General features: G+C 45.9%; 1 protein-coding gene across 6 annotated transcripts in view; it reads right to left on the bottom strand.

The window, feature by feature from the left end:
* The window catches only part of TAOK3 (TAO kinase 3), a 75,983-nt gene that overhangs the window by 9,509 nt on the left and 45,722 nt on the right, over nt 1–20,752 (bottom strand). For 5 of the 6 annotated variants that reach the window (XM_050980372.1, XM_030230086.2, XM_030230087.2 and 2 more), the window contains exons 11-14: nt 19,897–19,978; nt 16,628–16,795; nt 13,732–13,938; nt 6,401–6,535 (exon numbers count right to left, since the gene is read on the bottom strand). In XM_050980372.1, coding sequence (XP_050836329.1) covers nt 6,401–6,535; nt 13,732–13,938; nt 16,628–16,795; nt 19,897–19,978 — 592 coding nt within the window. The remainder of the gene's footprint in view (nt 1–6,400; nt 6,536–13,731; nt 13,939–16,627; nt 16,796–19,896; nt 19,979–20,752) is intronic. The other variant, XM_050980373.1, reaches the window with a different exon arrangement.

Raw genomic sequence — 20,752 nt, 5'->3', positions numbered from 1 at the left:
CAGATCCAAGGCAGGCACCAGGAGCATGTGGGATTGCAGGAATGACCACAGAAACACAAACACTCAGTGAGCCCTGTGTTCTGCTACAGCTCAAAAAGCATTTGGTTTTTCCAAGAGTATCAAGGACAGCAACACTTGGAAGAAGTTGGGAAGTGCTCATAGGAGCTTGCACATTTCAGTCAAGTTCAGCAAGAATAAGATCTCTACCACTGCTTCCAGGTAAGGAAAACTTCTCTGAGAATCCAAGTTAATGATAAGAGACAGATGCCAGGTAAGACAGGCAGGCCACCAACACTTCACACATGCCATTGCCACGTTAAGTGACATCCAGCTGGCAGAGAACAGCCTTGGTCAGGCACTTCAAGAGAAATGGAGATCTGGGAGCCACCAGCTGTACCAGATCTTCCTGGATGTGCTATTTTTGAGGCCCAGCCCTTTTGTGAGCAATGGGATGTTCTGCCCAGCACACTCCGTTCCCAGATGCTGGAGAACAAAGAAAACAGCAAGAGCCTAAGAAAAAATGGATCTAAGGATCCTCCAGCAACTTTGCCAGTCTCCTTTGGTCGGATCTCTAATGAGATGTAGAATGTGCACTTGTTTTATTTACAGCAAAACTCATTAACTTTTATCCTTGTTTTTTTCCATGCTCCTCTGCCCCCCATTTCCAATTTTGCTCAGTTTTATCATGACAAGAATTCCATCTTGGAAAGATTTCCCATGAAATCTAGGATATTTATCCCTAACAATAGGATGCAATTGCTAATTACAAGCCTAGCTGATAAAGCCTTCCAGTCACAACAGAAGATGAGACATCAAAAAGTCAGAAGAAAACAAAAGCAGTGTCTCATCCTAAAGAATAGAGAGGAGAGCAGCAGACTTGGTGGACATCTCGTGGATTTAGTGTCTGTGTTCAGCCAGCTCATGACAAAGACTTCATTTATCACCATAATCTCCAGTCAAGTCCAACACTCCTCAGGACAGGCTTCAAAGACAAAGTCTGCACATGGTGATCACAGAGGGGGCAGAAAGTGGAAGAAATGAACATTAGTTACTGAACATGCCCAGTTCAGTGCCAGAGAAATCCTTCAGACTATGAATGAATCCAGGATTATAGTTTTAAAGATTAAACCCCTAATGAATGAACAGCTCCAGCAACCATTTTAACAAGAAAATTTGGGGATGTTCCATTAATCACCTTTCTGGTGCTCTCAGACAAAGACTCTTGGAACTCCATGGAGTTCCACATTCCATTTGGAATATTCTGAGTGGGAAGGGCCCCACAAAGGTCACAGAGTCCAAGCCCTGGTCCTGCACAGACACCCCAGCAATCCCACCTGTGCATCCCTGGGAGCATTGTCCGAGCAGTCCTGGAGCTCTGGCAGCCTTGGGGCTGTGCCCATTCCCTGGGGAGCCTGGGCAGTGCCAGCACCCTCTGGAGGAAGAACCTTTCCTGATCTCCAACCTAAACCTGCCTGGCCCAACTCCAGCCATTCCCTGGGTCCTGTCCCAGGTCACAGGGAGCAGAGATTGGAGCTGCCCCTCAAGAAGAAGCCCACAAACAACCCACAGATTATCATGAGGCAAAAGGTGATAACTATAAAATTTCTCCTCCATATAACCAGGAAATGTCAGGATCCTTCACACCAGAAAGCTGCAGTTTCCTGGAGCTCTCCCTGCAGCACACAACAATCAATCAATCAGGTCATCAGGAGAACCAAAAACCTGTATAAACCAGAACAGCTTTCATTAAGGTATGACATTTTCTCAGTTTCTTATCTCTCTGCATCTTTGGCATACACAGAACTGAGAACAGAGATGTCTTTTCCAACCTACTCCCACAGGCAGTTCATTTGCCATAAAATCCAAACTTTCTTTCACCTCTCCAAGATTTCAGGTTTATGTAAGGAAGTTGAGCTCACAACTTCTCCTCCAAAACAGCAGCTGTTTAGAGTTCCCTTTTCTACACTGTTTATCCAAGATACTGAACCCTCTCCTAAAAGACAGGACTTTTCACCTCTAGATAACTGAATTTCCAAGCTCCTCTGTGCTGAAGGAAGCAGAGCTCAGAGCAAAACACTGCCAGCTGCTTCTCACAGCAAGAGGAGATGAGAAAGAACAAGTCCAAAATTTTAGAGGAAAGGTCTACAAAGGCAGCAGCCACATGAGAAACTCAACCCTCTGGAATAAAAGATCAATGCTCCAGCATAAGAGGGAACAGCTCCATGTGAAGGTGCCTGGCTCTGGAGCCAGGCTGCCCTGGTGCCATTTTCCTGGCCACATCCAGGGAATGCTGCTCCCATGGACACAGACACTTGGCTCTGCCCAGATGAGATCACATCATTCTTCTGCTGGCATTTGGATTTCAAAGAGAACACCAAGGCCTTTGATAGACTCCTCACTGCCTGAACTTTCTATGGAATGAGATGTCACAGGTGTGAGGGAGGAATCCTTCCCTGTGAGGGTGGGCAGGCCCTGGCACAGGGTGCCCAAAGCAGCTGTGGCTGTCCCTGCACCCCTGGCAGTGCACAAGGCCAGGCTGGACAGGGCTTGGAGCAGCCTGGGATGGTGGAAGGTGTCCCTGCCATGGCAGGGGTGGAGTGAGATGGGCTTTAAGATCCTTTCCAACCCAACCCACTCTGGGATTCTATGAAGTTTTAACCACTTGATCATTGCCTTTGAAAACTGTAAAAGCAGCTGTTGAGGAGATGCACGAGGAAGGGGGGACCTAAGGGGTCAAGCTTGAAAGACACCCAGAAGTGCAGATCAATGCATCTCTGAAGAGATTCAAAAAAAAGCTTTCCCTTGAAAACATGGAGAGCTGTAGTCTCATCAACATGCAGAACCTCTGCCCTCCTTTTCAAACAACAGCTTGCTGAGCTTCAAGAGATTCCTGGTTGTAACTTTTAATTTATGGATCACTGATAATCTGAGAAATAATATGGAGATGTAGGTGCCTGGTCTCCATTTCAGATGGCAACTTCTATTCCAACAGCAGAAATATGCAGGGTATTTTCCACCACTGTTCCAGGTGAGTGATGGTTACAGTTACCACACAAAACTTATTAAAGAGAAAAGTGGTCCAGGAAAAAATGACTACTAAAATTGCTGATTGAATTATGACCTAAGTTAAGCTCCTTCATCTTTCTTACTCACATTTGCTGATTTTCATGATTTTCTTTAACCTGAGCAATATTAAAGCACTACTGCAAGACTCAAAAGGGGATATCCCCAGCCTGTTTCTTTGTGGAGAGTTCATTTGATTATTTTCTCTGGAGATCTGTCCAGTTTCCTTCATATTCACATGATGCTTTTGCAGAGTACCAGGGCAAGGGAATCACTCTCCAAGCCACTGGGGCACCTGGAGTGCTCAGCTGTCTAACATAAGTTCCTCTGTGACCTCTGCACTCCCTAAACTGCTTCAGCTTGTTTTTGGAAAGAGATCCAACTTGAACACTGGATTACTTTTAGGAATGCCAGTCTTACCTCCATCTGCAAGGGGAGAAGAGCAAGGACTTGAGGGCTCCAGGCCCTGGGCTGCACCAGGAGGAACAGCTGTGGAGTGAACAGCCCCAGACTTGGTGCTTTTCTTTTAAAAACACTGTCCTGGCCTCAGTGTTGGGGGGGTGGATTTCAGCAAATCCCACAAAAGGAAGTTTTAACACCCAAATACCATCCCACATTATTGAATTTGGGGCCAGAACTCCCTTTTTTGAGTCTCTGCAATACAGGCCACCTGATGTACCCAACTGCACAACCCTTCTGTGCAGGAAGATGTTCCCAGCTGCTGAGAAATGGGAAGCAGCCAGCATGTAGGGAACCATCAAAGCTTGCTGGTTTGCTTGTTTTCCAGCCCTGTGGGATCTTGGGCACCCATTCACACAGGAAAAATCTGTTCCAGCTGCCATTGAAAGAGTAAATTAACACAGAGAGATGAATAAGGCCTGAATTTCTGGGTCTGCACTACAAATTCCAGACAGGTTCATGTCCTTCTCCCCATGTCAGCTCCATGACTGACCTTGCCCTTCCCACAAATATTGGACAGGGAAGCAGGAAGAAGTTCTCCCTTGGCCAGAGGAGCATCCAGCACCTTTCCCACTGACATTATCTAGGCACTGAATGGTGACAGTGATAAAAAGTGCTCCAACTCAAGCACTGGCACCCAGATTCTGCGCAATGGGTTTGAACTTTTATTTTCCCCCTCCCCCCCAGATTTCCATTCTGGAACATGAAAAGGTGGGAATGGAAATTTATTAAAGGGAAAGCTCATCACCATGAAATATTTCTGTGGCAATCTCAGGGTCAGTTCTGCCCCACCACACAACCTCAGAAGCAAGGACACACCAACACCTCCTGGAGTGCCCAGGTTGGTATGTTGGGATCTTCCCTCTACACTGGGAAGGGGAGGTGTGTGTGTATGCTGGGGATAACAGAGCATGTTCCACAGAAAACCCAAAAAAGAGAAGCTCTCCAAAAAGCTTTCCATCTTCCCCACCCAAAATGAGTTTTATCTTTATCATCACTTGGTCATTGAAGCAGAGAGATTCAGCAAATCCAAGTGAGTAAGGAATCAAGGCAGACACAATCCCAGCCCCACAGGAGGCTGCCATGGGATTCAGGAGTGACCTTGGGATATCAGCTGTCTTCCCCAGAGCTCAGGGACCAGGGAATCTCTCCCAGCCCATATTTTCATTGCCTCCCAAAGGGACCTGGCCATGCAATCCCTTCAAGCCACCCAAGTAGCCCAGGGGTGACATTTCCAGGGAAGACAGGAGTTCTGGGCTCTGCTGCTGAAGGCAGGCCACAAGGTGCAGCAGCTTTGCACAGGGAGTAAAAGACCATGAATATATTCATCACACATATCAATTTATCAATGAAATTGTATGTCTGGAGTATGATACATGAGTCATTCATTATTTCTGCCCTCCAGCCAACCTAACTGGGTCCCACTTTTATCTGCTCAGTGCAGGCAGTAGAAGAGCTGGCACTACACTGGGTGAAAACACACAAACACACACAAAAAGGAAAAATTCCCAGGGCAGAGGGTCGCCAGGAGAGCAAGGATCCTGCCCCTGTCAGGTGTGCTGCATGAAGTCCTCTAACACACACATTTTTAGGTCACTTTAAACTGGGGGGAGCAGGGGACACCAGCCTGGGGGGCACCCAGAAATACACCTGCAAAAGATGGGATTTGGATGCTCCCAGGAAGCATCTGGGCAGAAGCCTGAATGCCACAGCATCATTTTAGATTTTAACAGCAGCAGCAACAATCACACAGAAAAAATTTGGGCTGCTGGCACTGCTGCTTGCCTCCAGTCACCACCTTCAGCTGTGGTCACACACACACTCACAGGCACACCCCGTGCCCTGTGCATGCAGGAAGGAGTGGGAAGCGATTGTGGGGATGCAGAAATGGTGGTCTGGAAGGAGAACCCCCATGGTGGAGGCAGGAGGGAGCGGGAAGGGGAGGGCTCGCTGGTGTCATTTCGGGGTTGGTCCAGGATGATGTCATAGCACTGAGCAAGTGCCATGGCCAAACCGTGGGGACTTTCTAACGCTCCCCGTCCATCTGACCTCTAATACCAGCGGGCTGAAATATTGAACAGGACATTCGTTTTCCCTCTGAAGGGCCATTTTTCACTGCTTTCCCTGGAAAAGGCTGCTCCCAGCCCGGGTGGCTGCAGGGTGGGGGAGGCGGCACACAACTAACTCTTCCGGCACACACCCCTTTCCCTACTACAAAGGCATCCACAGCAATCACATTTGCAATAGTACAAATCTTGATGGATTCATCCCATCCCCCTCCCCTTTGTAAGCCCACAGCCCGCTGGAAGCCCTCTCTCTCTCTCTCTCCCTCATCACAGCCCAGCAATCCTTCCAAAGGATCAGGCTGGAAAATGCAGTCACGGTACAGTTGCTTGAAATAAATGAATGAATGAAATAAAAAAAACCAAAAAAAAAAAAAAAAAAAAAAAAACAACCACCAGGCAGCAGCTCAGGGCGGGCAGCAGCGATCTTATTGTTCCCAAACCCATCTGCATCTGCATCTCCACGGCATTCCAGCAGCTCTCACACCCCTCACACACTCTTAATGCACATGCAGATAAATATAAAAAGGGGACAAGGTGGGAAAATGGAGGGAGGGTGGGAAATGAAGATGATATTAACTTCACCTAGGAAGGTGGGCTATCTCACACTGGAAATGCACTGAGAAATTAAACATAGTCACATTTACATCTCTCTTTCTCTCTCACACACACACACACACACACACACAGAGGTAAAATCTCTTTCAGTGCAATATCCAGTTGCTATGCCAACAGCACCAACAGCACGGGAGGCGATGGCAGCGAGGGGCTGAGGAGCGGGGTGGGGTGGGGTGGGGTGGGATGGGGGCTCTTACCAAAGATGCTGATTTGATTGTGGCAAAGCGCTCTCGGTTCCGGTAGTGGAGGGCCTGATTCTGCACTGACTGGGTAGGCCGCACCTCAGGCCTGCGATCCCTGTGGCCCACCTCATCCCTTATAAATACATGATCCTGCAGAAATGGATAAAAACAAGGAGAAAGTCCGGCTGTGCTCTTCCCGCGGCGGCTGCCTCTCTCTCACCCCTCTGTCTGCACAAGCGCGGCTGTAGGAGAGGCATAGTTCAGCTCTCTGCTTAGCCCCGGCAGCTCCCACCGTACAAAATGAATAAGCAACACATTGCAGCTCGGCTCGGCGCGTCAGCTGATCGCGAGCAGGATGCCTCCGAATCCCTGGATCGGGCTGCCTTTTTTTTTTTTTTTTTAATCTCCTATTTTTTTTTTTTTTTTTAAACCTCCAGTATTACATATGTGCCAGAAAAAAGCGAGCCGGGAGCAGGAAGCAGAGCAGGGCAATCGGAGTCCTCGGGAAGGTCGGGTTCAAGCACTGCAAGCCAGCGATCCCGGTGAAAACGTGATTCCCATGTCTAGGCACGGAGATCCTGTTCCCTTTTAACACCACAGCAACATCCTGCCTCATTCCCTTTGCCCAGCGCTGTGCCCTCGATAGGGTTTCTTTGTCCCTCGTTTGCTATCTGCTGTGGGGGACGAGCATCCTGGCTAAATCCACGGCAGGCTAGAGAGCACCAGGAAAGCCTCCGTGACCACTCAGGGATCCTGCTTTCCAGTCATGATCCTGCACAGTTCTAGCACTTTCTCTCCACAGCCCACAAAGGATTTTTTTTTTTTTTTTTCTTTTTAAAGCAACAGCTCCCAGGTTTTAGCAAGAATGGTTCCCGGTGCAGCTTCCCCCCTGCTCCCTGGCAAGGCACTGTCAGGACAGGCTGTGCCCTTCCCCAGCGGTGCAGGCAAATTTGGGAGTGGAACAAAGCTGCAGGAGAAACCCTCCTCAGAAAGGCCAGCAAAAAAACCCTACACCATCATGATTTTCCCAATGGGACTGGTGACTGCCAACAGTCAGCACACCTGCAGGCTGCACCCTGGGGATGCAGCAGCCTCTGGACACCCGGCACACTCCGCTCCTGCCCGGCCACACTGGCACCCACCAGAGTCATGGCCACCATCCTCAACCTCCAGCTCCTAAATCCTCACAGGAAGACTGAGATTCTTCCTGAATAAAATCAAGTTTCCAGTTCTTTGGGATGCAAAGTAAAGGCTGCCAGTGCCTAAGAAGCCCCTGCAGGGAAGAGCTGCCTCCATGAGCAGGAGCAACTTTGCCACCATGCCATGGCCCAGCAGACACCAGGAAGGTCAGAGAGCCCCACAGGGAGAATCCATGGAATGGTGTCTCCATCAGGACACTGCTGCCATCCCCATGCTCCTTTCCCACCCCACAGACACCTGGTTTTCCCCTCTGCTGGCCTCCATTTCCAGCTGCTCCTCACCCACACCCACTCAGCCCTTTTCAATAGGATTCTGGAAATGAGCTCAAGCAAAAACCAATTAGGTGCAGAAATGCTGATATTAAGAGCTGAACACCACATTGATTGAAAGTGGTTTTACCCCAAAACCTTTCCTTATTCTTCCTTTCGAGCACTCCCAGTCCATGCTCACCTTTCCCTTGCCTTTGCCCAGTGCCCAAGGCCACCACAGAGCCAAACCTGCACCAGCTCCTCTACACCTACACAAGGCACACAGAATGAGTCAAAACAGCTAAAAAGGACAGTCCTCCACTAAGATATGGAGAGCCACAAAAGTTACAGTTTCATTTTAGAGTGGACATCCTTATAGTGGGCATTTGTGGCACTGTCTGACAGGAAAGGCAGTGAGACCACAAGAGAAACCACTGAAAATTGGGCTGATCTCAGATTTCCCACTTGTGCACGTTGGTGTGACAGGCAGAGCTCTTGGGCTTGCCAACATTCCTGAGAAAGGCACGTGTGAGGCTCTAGAACAGCCATCCCCAGAAGATCCTGATTAAACATTTAAAGTCCAACAGCATCTCTCAGTTTAATCTGACTCATGGTCTCACCAGAGGGATCCCAAACCCTGTAGTGAAGATCTGCCCCAAACTCAGCCACCATGAGAAGCTCAGAGCAGAATTAAGTTGCCCTTCAGGAATGTGAATTAACCACATTCTGCATTTCAAACTCAGCTGGGCAAGGAATGGGAAAATTCCTTTGCAATGAGCAAGCCAAAGGACCAATTTGAAGGGGACAAAAAATTCAGCTGGTAAGAGAAATAAATCTATGAGTAGCCACATCTCCATCAGCCTCCCTCAGATGAGGCAAAGACAAATATCTCCCTACAAACCCAAAAAACCAGAATTTTGCTACTTTTATTTTAAAACAAAATTCTTCTTGACCGAAAAACTTGCTAAGAGAGACTAAAGTTGCAACTGTTGGCACAGATAAGGAAATTTTGTTTCCAACCTTTAGCTTCAGATGTGTGGGGAAACAAAGACACAAAATTGGCACCTCAGCTCATGGCACCCAATAAATAAAATCTGACTGAAGGCATCCCAGAATCTCCCCAAGTTTGGGTCAGGGAAACTCTCAGCCCCAAATCTGCATTTCAAACCCTGTTTTGTTTTTAAAGTAATGTATCATCTATATACATTTAATTTCCCACCTGCTTTCTGTGGTTTTTTTGTAATATTTACCTTAAGGATGCAACTTTAGGCACACTCAGCTCACAACTCTCTCATTAAAATCCTTTTCTTCAGGACCAACAATCCCGAATCTTCAACTTCCTACTCAAGGAATAATTTGTTCTTCTGACTGTATCATCACATAAACAGTTTTCAGGTTGATCCAAACAAAGGGGGGGTTTGGCTGGGACATTGCCAGGACAAAACCATTCTCAAATATTCCCACAGCATTATCTGACAGGAGCTGGTGGAGCTTCCAGTGGTGCTCCCAGCTGGATCTGAATGGCTGCTCCTGAACTGTCTGAGCCCCTCACAATGGCTTTGTGTCAAACCACCAGCTCAAAATCCAACACAGAGTGGATTTTGCTCCCAGTCCTACCACACACTGGCTTTTCACCCTTCTCCTCACTGAAAAAAGGCCTTTACCATCCAAATTCTGCCCAGCCCAAAGCTGGGACACCTCCACCTTCTCCTCAGGAGGAACACTCCCTTTCCCACTGGGTTTTTTTGCTATGCACACCAAATAAAACCTCCAGAGACACATGAGGAGTCATTAACTGCTGCCAGTCTCCTAGCCAAACAGGAAAGGCAATTTCCAAGCCACACTAAGGGCTTCCATGGAATTGCAGCAAATCCCTCTGTGCTTTCTAGGAATTTAAAGAGCAAGGAAAACAATGTGGCACCATTTGTCTTGATACACTGCTTTAAGTGCCTCAATAATCAACAGGGAGGTTTAAGCTCTCTCCATGCACAAAATTCCCCACAAATGCTGAAATTAATTGGAGCAGCAACAGGAGATGTGCACAGGTTAATTTACAGGATCTGGGAAGTGACTCAAATTGCAGCAGTTATTGTAAATGTACTTTATTATTACAGAGATTGGGTGAGAGTTTGTGATGATCAGCTACAAAGATCCTCTTTTCCATCTTTTTGTTTTAAACCAAATCTTCATCACAAGTTTTCCTGGACATTTTACTGCCCAAGTTTCAGAAAGCACTGATGGTTTTAAGACTGAAGCAAGAAACAGCAACAGCTGAGACTGCAGTTGAAAAAAAAACCAATATTGTACTGGCTTTTTGTTTAGATTAAAAGATTACAACACCTTATTATTACAGTTTTGCAGAAATAAAATAATAATAAATTCATTGAGGACAATGAAATAATATTTCTGGGAAACCACCTGTGCCCACACTGCCATTTACCAGCAGCTGAACAAAAGACGTGACAAAAACATCTCTGATGCACCAGCTGATGCCTGTACTCACTTTATTGTCTCACTCTGGGAGCCAAAAATCTTTATCCTCATTTTTAAGATGAATTAACTGATATTTACCTGATTTTAAAATCTGGGCTATGTGTCTTTGAAGCACAATGTATTTGGAGTTTTACTCCCTGCCCCATTTTGTCATTTTTTGTAACTCTCAGGTCCAATTGGGTTTGTATCAGAGCTGTCACTTCCTCTTCAGCTCTCAGCCTGTGCAGCTGAAAAGCTCTGAAGGAAGATGGATGTGACAATGTGTATCCACAGGCAGGATGCCCCTTGCACGGAGTAGCAGAGTTATTTAATGTATTCAGAGGAGAGTTCTTACACTGGACATTCTGAGATGTACATGGAGGAGCTCACCAACCTGCAGAAGGGCAAGGAAAACTTCCTCATCCAAGCCAGACATCTGAATTTCCTGAAAAGAACATGGTGATTAAGGTGTCCTCCTGAGGGAGCAGGGTTTGATCCCAAGGATGGGCTTCCTGCCTGAGTAGCTCACTGATTGCCATTTTATTTTTCCTCCTAGGAGTTCGGGACACAGCTATAAACTAAATAACACTAAAAGCTCCACATTCAATTATGGCTTGTTGTTATTTTCAATGTTTTATTCCTGTCTGGTGATTTTTCTTCCAGCCTAACAGGTGTACTCTGCCAGGTGGGAGTCACCTTTGTTCTGAGCACAAGATGAAAACCATGGAGCTCTGTTGTGCTGTGGAAGGGGTTGTTTTCCACAGAGGATTCATCCCAAGTGCAGCAAACCCCAAGCACCTTGGCTGCCATGACCTAGCATAGCCAGTGACAATTAACCAGATCAGAGCAGCTCATTTCACTTACCCTGTGACCACAAAACATTTTTGGAAGTTACAGCCAACTAGCAGCTGTTAAAGAAAAGAAAGAGAGTGAGTTGTTTACAAGTGCTTTTACCCCATCAGCCTCCTCCCTAAGCCTGTGCCTCAGGGTAGGTGACAGGACAGATGCCAGGAGGCTTCTCCCAGCCAAGCAGCACTCAGGGATGGTGCTCCTGGTTTCCTCCAGGCCAACCCAGCCTGGCTCTCCACACCAGGCAGCAGCTGGAGGCACTGAGGGCTGAGAACTGCATCCACACCACCACAGACTCCTCCAGCCTACATTTTACCTGCATGTGACATTCTGGGGCTGTGGCCCAAAACACCAGAAGGGCTCTGACTTAGAGCTTTGAGCCACAGAAAATATCAACACTCCAAGCCATTTTGCCTTCTTGGACCCTTTCCACAGTCTGGAGGTTGTTCATTAACACATTTGTGGAATAACACAATTTTATACACCAGTTTTGACTTCACCCATCTCAAAACCATCTCACATGTGACCCTGTACCCACAAAATGCTGTTTATGTTCATCAGTATTTTCTTTTTGGCCTTTAAAGGCTGTTTAAAAAGAGCTTAAATTCAACTTCAACTCCAGGCTCTTCCCATTGTGTTTGTGAGGGGCTCCAGAGTGATACCCAAAACTCAGCTTCATCCCAGTTTCCAGAAATGCAATTTTTTTTTAAAATTAAATTAAAGCACAAAGACAAACTGAAATCTTGGTGGAACAAGGAACTTTACCTTGAAAATAAAGTAGGATGTGGATATAAATCCCCCTGAAATGTCCAGCTCCAATTTTATGTATTAATACACATGTGAAGCAGTTTTCCATTTAAAATTGCATTCTCCAAAATAACAAAGATTAAAAAAATAGTGTAGTAAATTAAAACAATATATTGGAGACTGGAATATGTCCTGCTATGCAGAGTCCAAATCTGCTTTATGAATTACATACAGCAGAAGAAAACATTTTCCAATGGAGAAGGAATCTACTCCAAAGATCAGCAGTCCTAGCCAATCATTAACTGCTTTGTGAAGACCATCAGTGCAGACCTGGGCTTTCTGCTCCCAAAATTTCCCTAAAACACCTGTATTGAGTGATTTAGAGGTGATTTCTTTTATAATACTTCAGTTACAAGTGTGCAAGACACCCTTGGGTTTTTTTCAAGCCAGATAAAAACTTCCATGTGGTGTCCTGTTTGTGCATCCTACACACAAGTCTAGGAGGACTGAATTTACAGCACCAGAAATGCTGTATTTATACTTTACAAGTGTCATACAACCATTTCAAAACACAGTATTACTCTTACAGCAAGCAGGAACTCCACTCCTTTCACCAATGCCATTTTTGTCTGGTGGGAGCAGCTCATGTTTTGTTTTTATCAAATATAACAACTCTGAGCAGTGATTATAACCTATGAATTCTGTGTAAATCAGTCCCTCAAAGTTCCATTTTAAAGCACAAGTAAATATGGCAATTTAACAACATGAAATTCAAGTTAACACGTTTTGAAAGCCTACACAAAATAAGAAAGAGCTCCAATCACAACCACCCAGAACATCCATCAGTGGTGCTGCTCTTCATTCAGGACAGTTCCATGGGCTGGCATTTGGTACCTAACACCTTAATTTCACCTTTCTGAGTAAACAATCTTCTCTAAAGATGCTGTCAAAAGTATTTAGGAAAGAAGCAAACCCCTAAAACCTTTGCAACTTCTCTGCCAGTATCTTTAAATATGTAAGACCATGTTTTGTTGAAGACAAAATGTTTCAATAGTTCTTAATATTCAATGTCACAAACCCTGCACTTCAGGAGGAAAAACTGCTTACAAATATTTGGTTACTTACAACCAAGCCTTACTGTAACCTTACAAACAAGAAATTCATACTTTTCATGCTGTTGCAATGTTTCAGCTCCTCTGGCAAAAAGCAAATGTACACTTTGAAGTTCCTTGCAAACCAAACCAACACAACCAGCCTACATTTTGCTGCCCACTAGCAAATGACACTGCCAAGGCCAAGCCAAAACTATTTCAGTCAGACAAACAGTGGAGATGAGAGGCTGGCTTACAGCTAGACAACCTTAGCTGGAGATCCAGCCCTAGGAAAAGGAAAGGCATCAGATCACAGCATGCAGCAGAGCAGCAGGAAAGCACGGAGTGGGACTCGACTCCAAACGTACCTCGTGGGAAGGGTCCAAAGCTCTGCACACTTCCACTCCTCACAAGGGAAATCCAAGTGCAGGCAGGTTTGAATCACACACTGTGCCTGGCAGAGGGTTAGCTTGGCTGCCAAGACCAACACAGAGCACAGCACAGGCATTCCCAAGGAAACAAGGACGTCCCAAGCAGAGGAAAAGGTGCACATGCAGGGCTGGGCATGCGGGGAGCCTGGGTGACCCTGCCTAGGCACTGACACCTCCTTGAGTAGCAACCTCTTCTCATGGGCAGAGGCTCTTTAGATGCTTTTAAAGACAAAAACCCCACAGAACTCGACTCTGGCAAGGCCAGCAGCAGCTCCTGCTCTCAGCACAGAGCAGCAGGGCACACGTACCTTCTTGTGAACAACGGAGGAGGTGGAATTAATGGTGCTCTCGTCACTATGCATCATGACCAGCTCAGGGCTGCTCTCATCCAGGACCTCCTGCATGCTGCTCACACTGCTGCTCTGGCTGCCTGTGCTCACAGACATGCTGGGGATGGAATGGTTGCTGCCCAGACTGTCCATCTTCCTACTCAGGTTTGATCCATGCTCACTGTCCTATAAAACAAGGGGCATCAGTTACAGATCCTGCAGGAGATCACCTGCCCAGCACGTGCCTGCAACACCCAGAGTTTGTTTTAAAGGTGACTCTGCAGGCTTCAAGGGTCTTTGGGCATTATTTTGCCAACTGCACATCTCAGAGGGCTGCTTGGCATCTGGAATGCTCCATATCAGGCAGGCAGCTCCTGCCTTTTCCCCTACAATCTGCTCACATCAGGTTTCAAGCCAGTCTTTTTCCACATATCCCTAAGTGTGGGCATGGCTCTTGGCTTGACAGGAGACATCCAGGAATACTGGATGGCTGGTGGAAGGAGCCTCATCATTAAGAGAAATTATCCAAGCTTGAACTAAAACAATGCTTCAAGTCAGGATCTGCTATAACACATTTCCTGACATCAGAATATATGTAGGACAATGAATCCATTTATTATTTTATATATTCTACATGGTGGAGAGGTTTTAACCTCCCAAGCAGTCAGCAATTCCATTTTATCAAGCTAAAAACCCCTTGAACCTTGTGTTTACAGCCAAGATAAGGTGAGTGAAGAATCTCAGCAGCTGATTCAGACCAGCCTGCATTGTTATAGGGGTTAAAACTTGGATATATATGAGGAATCTTTGTCTATGTAAGAGGTATTTTTGATTCTATTAGAAGTTAGCAGCCTTTCTTCTTCTTCCATACCCATAGGAGTACAGAAATGCCAGAGTATGGACTGAGTCTGGACTGATTGAGAGAATTTATGGAGTCCTTTGTAATTAACTAGTGGCACCAAAGAGGCTCGTAAGGAGCTCATAGTGAGGACAGAACTCTGAAATTCTTTCAACTCCTGGGGTGAAGCAGCCTTGACTCACTAAAATGAGCAGCCTGCTGCTGCATCCAGTTTGCCCTGGCCTCTGAAGGGAGCTTGGGGAGAATTCCATTACAAATCAATTAACAGGGAACTCATTTTGCTGGAGACCGACAGAAAGATAAAATTGAGACTTGACAGATTTGCCTTTGATTGTGTGATTATTTTTTAAGCAATCAGCAGATCATTCAGAGCCTGTGTGAGAGCACTTAAAATCCAGAATAATACTATTTTACAGAGAACACAGGGGAATGAAAATATTTTCAGGATGCTTATGTAGAGTTGCAGAAGAAATCACATAATGAAGGATCTGAGGCTGTGTCATTAATGAATGTTTATGCAGGAGGGACAGAGATGAGATTCCATATGCAACCTGGCTTCCTGACTTCAACTTTCACCTTCTTGGGAGGGCTCTGAGGAAAGCATTAGTAATATTTTGCACGTTTAAAGATTTTTAAGGCTCATCTTCCACCTTAGAAAGCCCAAGGTAGAAGAAGGAAGTGCCTGGTGGCATTTCCAGTGCGGCAGGTTGTGTCCCCAGCTCAGCAGGAACTGCAGCACGTGCTGGCTCTGCTCTCCCTGCCCAGTTAGTGACACACATAGACGAGCAGTGACACCTCCTGTGCTGGGACAGGGCTCAGGGGTCAGTGCAGAGCATGCTGTGCACATGCAGAGTGTCAGCTGCATCCCTGCCCTCCCTGAACAGAGACACACCTTGGAGCCAAACACCACCAGTGTTTCCTGTTGAGCTGCAAGTGCTCAACAGCCAAGTGGGAAATCATTCCCTGGCACTCTGCTGACAGCTTGGCACTTGTGGGGAGAGAAACTGGGAGGTTTCAGGGCACAAGTCTGACAATCCCCCAGTCCCCAGCCAAGCTCCAGATCTGGAAGCTGGAGGGGACCTTCAATCACAGCACTTGCTGTTCTTGCTCCTTGGGGGCATCTTCCCTAAGTGCCAGTCCCCTCCTCCTGCAGCTCCACCTGAGACCCACGTGCCCATTTCTCCAACCAGTTTCGCTCTCAAGGAGCATTTGACACCCCCAAAGCTCAAACCCAAGCCCCTGAAGATCCTCTGAGCTTGGGCACCTTGCTGTGTGTTATTGCCTCACTCCAATGGAGCAAAGGAACACAGACATCAATCTGTCTGTCAGTGTTTTCACTGAGAAGCAGCATGGATTTATTTATGCATTTGCCTGCACCAAGTGACATTAATTTCCATCTAAGTTCATCAATTGAAAAATGACTGGTTTCCTTCTCTCAGCCACAGTTAGGGTCAATTATCATACACTGATTAAGTGGCTTGTTTATTACAAGATTTAAACTGAAGTTGCATTTTAGGTCTTCAACCTTTTTCTTCCTTAACATTAAAGAATTTTTAAAAAATAAGTCCTACTAATTCAGTGATTTGCTTTTCAGCTCATGAGAGGCCAATTACTTTACAGTAAAGTTATGGTAATTGAAAAAATATTAACATTAATGGAGTTGTTTTGACTGTGCAGATGAGAAAGAAAAGCTTGGGCTGTCAAAGACCCTCCTCCACACAGGCTGGGAGCCACTTCTCAGAGAGAACCTCCCTCAGAATGAGTTTCTTCCCTAAGGCTTCCAGAAGAAAGGGCAGCACTGGAAAAAATCCAAAGTTCCACATGTCCAGTAATTGGCAGCTTTAACACTGAGCAAGGACTACTTTCACTCATTACTCTCTCCTGCCTCTCTGCTGATCCAGATGAGATTCCAACAACATTCCTCACCCAGGCTGTGCTTGTTCTGCCACCCTAAGGACAGGAGCACCCGAAATGACTGGTAACAGTGTGAATGGGGTGACAAACCATTCCCAGTACCTCCTCCTCCTCCTGGGACTCGTTCAGGGGGCCATTCCGTGTCTCCTGGAAGAGGATTTTCTTCATTTTCCGGTACTGCAGGTTGTCCAGCTCCCTCACTGCATCCTTGGTCCTCTGGATCAGGTCTAGGAGCACCCTGGGCGGCCGCTCCCGGCGGACAAAATCGTGCTGGGGTAGAGGAGACAGAAACCTCACTGGGGTGAGCTCTGGGGTTAAACCAGGGACCATGGTGGCACTTGTTAAAGGAGACAGAAACTTCACTGGGGTGAGCTCTGGGGTTAAACCAGGGATCATGGTGGCACTTGTTAAAGGAGACTGAAATCTCATTGGGGTGAGCTTTGGGGTTAAACCAGGGACCATGGTGGGACTTGTTAAAGGAGACTGAAATCTCACTGGGGTGAGCTCTGGGGTTAAACCAGGGACCATGGTGGCACTTGTTAAAGGAGACTGAAATCTCACTGGGGTGAGCTCTGGGGTTCAACTGGGACAGTGGGGACTTGTTAAAGGAGACTGAAATCTCACTGGGGTGAGCTCTGGGGTTCAACTGGGACAGTGGGGACTTGTTAAAGGAGACTGAAATCTCACTGGGGTGAGCTCTGGGGTTAAACCAGGGACCATGGTGGCACTTGTTAAAGGAGACTGAAATCTCATTGGGGTGAGCTTTGGGGTTAAACCAGGGACCATGGTGGCACTTGTTAAAGGAGACAGAAACCTCACTGGGGTGAGCTCTGGGGTTAAACTGGGACAGTGGGGGACTGTTAAAGGAGATAGAACATCTCACTGGAAACTCTGGGTTAAAATGGGACAAGGGGGACTGCAGAACCCCTCACTGCAGACTCTGGGGTTAAACCAGGGAGAGTGGGGGGACTTGTTAAAGGAGATAGAACATCTCACTGCAGACTCGGGTTAAACTGGGACACTGGGGGACTTGTCAGACCCCTAAAGTGACACCTCCTATTCTTGCAATTTATCTGTTCATATTCAATAACTGGTAATAGCCTTTCTGAAAGGCTCCAAACACACTGAGCTCCTGCCAGGGTTAAGTTTTCTGAGCTCTCCAGGCTGCACAGATGATTTGTCCCTTCCTGAGTGGGTTCACTCAAAACACACAAGGTGACACTTCAAACCTTGGAGGCACAGGAATGAACAAAATGTATCCAGAACAAAGAAGAATCAACCTGCAAAGATTTGTCCTGCATCCATCTATTCCAATTCACACATAAAATCAGCAAGGAGACCACAAACTTTATTTATACCTAAAACTTTTGCAGCCAGAGTTGAAATCAAATCAGGCTCTTGCCAACTCCTGCACAGGTTTTAAGAGCAGACTTCATAAATTCCTTAATGGTATTTAGGAACATGATTAAAGCCTCTTCTCTGATTTATCAGATACATTCTCCTGCACTGTACAGCTGGCAGTGGATATAAAAGTCTCCAGCTTTCCCATTTAACCTTGGCTAAAGCAGACAACCTGAGTGAACACTTGCCAGTGCTTTTATGGGGTCCCTACAGCCGGGTGTGCTGCTTAGTAGTTCCCAAGAGGGATGGCTTTAGGGCACAAACATCCTCTGCATGCTTGTAGAAAAATAGAAAAATGGTGAAAACAGAAAAACTGGCAATGGAAAAAAAAGAAAATTGGGTGAAAAAAGAGCTGTTCTCTGCTGCACATTGAAAATCCACCAGGGGCTTTTGTTAGAGCCTCAACAGCTGGACCCACCTGCAAGGAGATTCTCAGGAGGGTCATCCATGCCTGCTCTCCTGTGGGCTCACTCAGGAGTGAACCCATGCTCTGGAGCTGGAGTGAGCAGCACATGGAGCCCCAGCCACCCTAAAACAGGAGCTTTCAACAAAAGGGCTGAAAGGATGAGCTAATCATCTTTTAATGATTTGTAAATAAACAAGGAAAGCATCATGCCACAAGCTGATTTCTCGTTTTTAATTGAATTCAAACTGCTGTGCATTTGAGTTTTGCTGCTGGGGACAGCCAGTCATTTCAGTACCCAATTTTGCTGGTAGTGATGGTGTTTATTTTTGAATCAGAGCTGAAAGTTCTTAACATCATTTCACACAGAAACAAAATGAATCATTTCAGCTCCTCAATGCAGATAACCACCATTTATTTCTCTGTGAACAGTAACAATCTGCAGCTTATTTATGATGAGGAAAAAAAAGGAGCCCATTTTTATCTCATTGTAGATAATTTTTAGAAAGCAGCAAAGCATTTGGAACCATGATCCTGAACCTAAATCCATTCTATGTGTGCACTCAAATATTAAAATGTGACCATGAGAAAAGCGTAGGGCAGACATAAATATAAATAAAATATAAATATAAAATATGGAATAGACAGGATTTCACACTCAGATCTCAGCTCTAATTGTTTGTACAGACTCCAACCTAAGTTACTCCTGGAATGACATCCTTCAATGAACTCAGCCTGTTCCTAGAGAGCAGCAAGGCTGCCAATCCCCAGGAATGAATCATTCCAAAACTCACAACATAAACCTATTAGCTGGTCAGGGTGCTACAAGTAGAACCAGGGAACAAAACACTGATTATTTGCCACAGCACAAATGTACCACAGGAAATAAAAAAAATATACCAGGTGCCAAAGGGAGCACAAACAGCTCCTTCATCATTTACCTGGAGAAGTCATTGGCAGCCAGAGGGAGAGCAGGGCTAATAATCAACTTTAAAGAAAGGCAATACTTAAAAGAAAAGCCTAATGGAAAAGGGGCTGGACAGGATTTCACATCCCCCTACCTTCTAATGGAAGGCTGCTCCTGAATTCCCCAAAAGCAAAGCCCTTGGAGGGGTAAACAGTTCCTCTATTTCCCAGGTAAACTGAACCCACATGACTTAAACTGGAACCAATTCATGATTCACTGACAAACCCTTGGCAAACTCTACACACATCACTCCAGGTCCTCCTCCTACAGGCTCTTGGCAATTAGGGACCTGTAACAACCCTTTCCAAAGTGATCCAGTTATTTCCAAAATGAGTTTAATTAATTGGGTTCAGTATAGAAACCATTAAAAGGATTTAAACAGCTTTTGGGTCTGGTGGTTTGATTAGGGGAGGAAGTCAGCCTTGGCCTATCCCCTTAATGCTATTTTTAACTGCTCAGGGTGATGCATGAATGGAGGGGGAAAGAAAACAAAAAAAGCCCAACCTAAGAGTGGATTTTTGTAAGGGCAAACACTTGTTCACCATCTTTACAATTATTTTGGTAGACAAACAGATTTCTGGAAAAGATTTGATAAATTACCCGTAACAAATCTGTTGATGATGGCCTTTCCTGAGGTATTTTCTGTAAGCAGTAATCAACAAATCCCCTAAAGGAGTCTGACCTGCAAAATCAAAAATTAAAATAAAATTTTAAAAATCTAAATTTAAAAAAGAAGCTCAGGATCTGGAATATATTCAAACTTATCAGTGCAAAGCAAAAGAAAAACGTTGACTGGTTTGTTCTTAAGTTCTAAGGCAGAGAAAGTAACTGGGTTTTTCCAAATTCTAAGTTGATCTCACCAATTCTTTCCCTGTTAAAGGCTGCTGAAACAACATGGACACACAACTATCCCCAAGCACAAACTGAAAACTAGGTGAGAACTACATGTACCAGTCACTATTTCTGATTTTACTTCAACTGCTAAAAAACAGAGGACAGTGGAATTATTGGGAACTCCAGAAATGCACTCACTGATCTCTAAGGTTACAGAGGGAGCCCTGCCTCGCTGCTCAGTTCAACACTTGAAGCTTTATTTGAGGTTTTAACCCAGCTGGAAAGAAGGAAACTGATTTTTCTGGTGTCACTGGACTGAAAAGGAGCACAAAAGGCACCTTGGTGACTCCAAGAGAGCAAACAGGGCACTGTAAACAAGGGCTTGCAATCCAGAGCACTGATGTGGTGCTGGGTTTATCCACAGCTGCCTCTGCTCTGCACTGCAAACCCTGCACAGAACGTGGGGACCACACTGCAGGCAGCAGAGCAAGCTCCTGGAACCTTGAAAAATGGCCAAACCAGAGAGGATGAAACAAGGAAACTGGAGTGCTCTCGATACAATGATCAGCAGTTAAACAGCTGTGCTGCTCAAATGGCCAGCAGAGAAATGGGGGAACTCCAC

Source organism: Serinus canaria, chromosome 15 (genome assembly GCF_022539315.1).
Source record: "Serinus canaria isolate serCan28SL12 chromosome 15, serCan2020, whole genome shotgun sequence".
Taxonomy (NCBI): domain Eukaryota; kingdom Metazoa; phylum Chordata; class Aves; order Passeriformes; family Fringillidae; genus Serinus; species Serinus canaria.
This window is presented reverse-complemented; position numbering and strand designations above follow the sequence as displayed.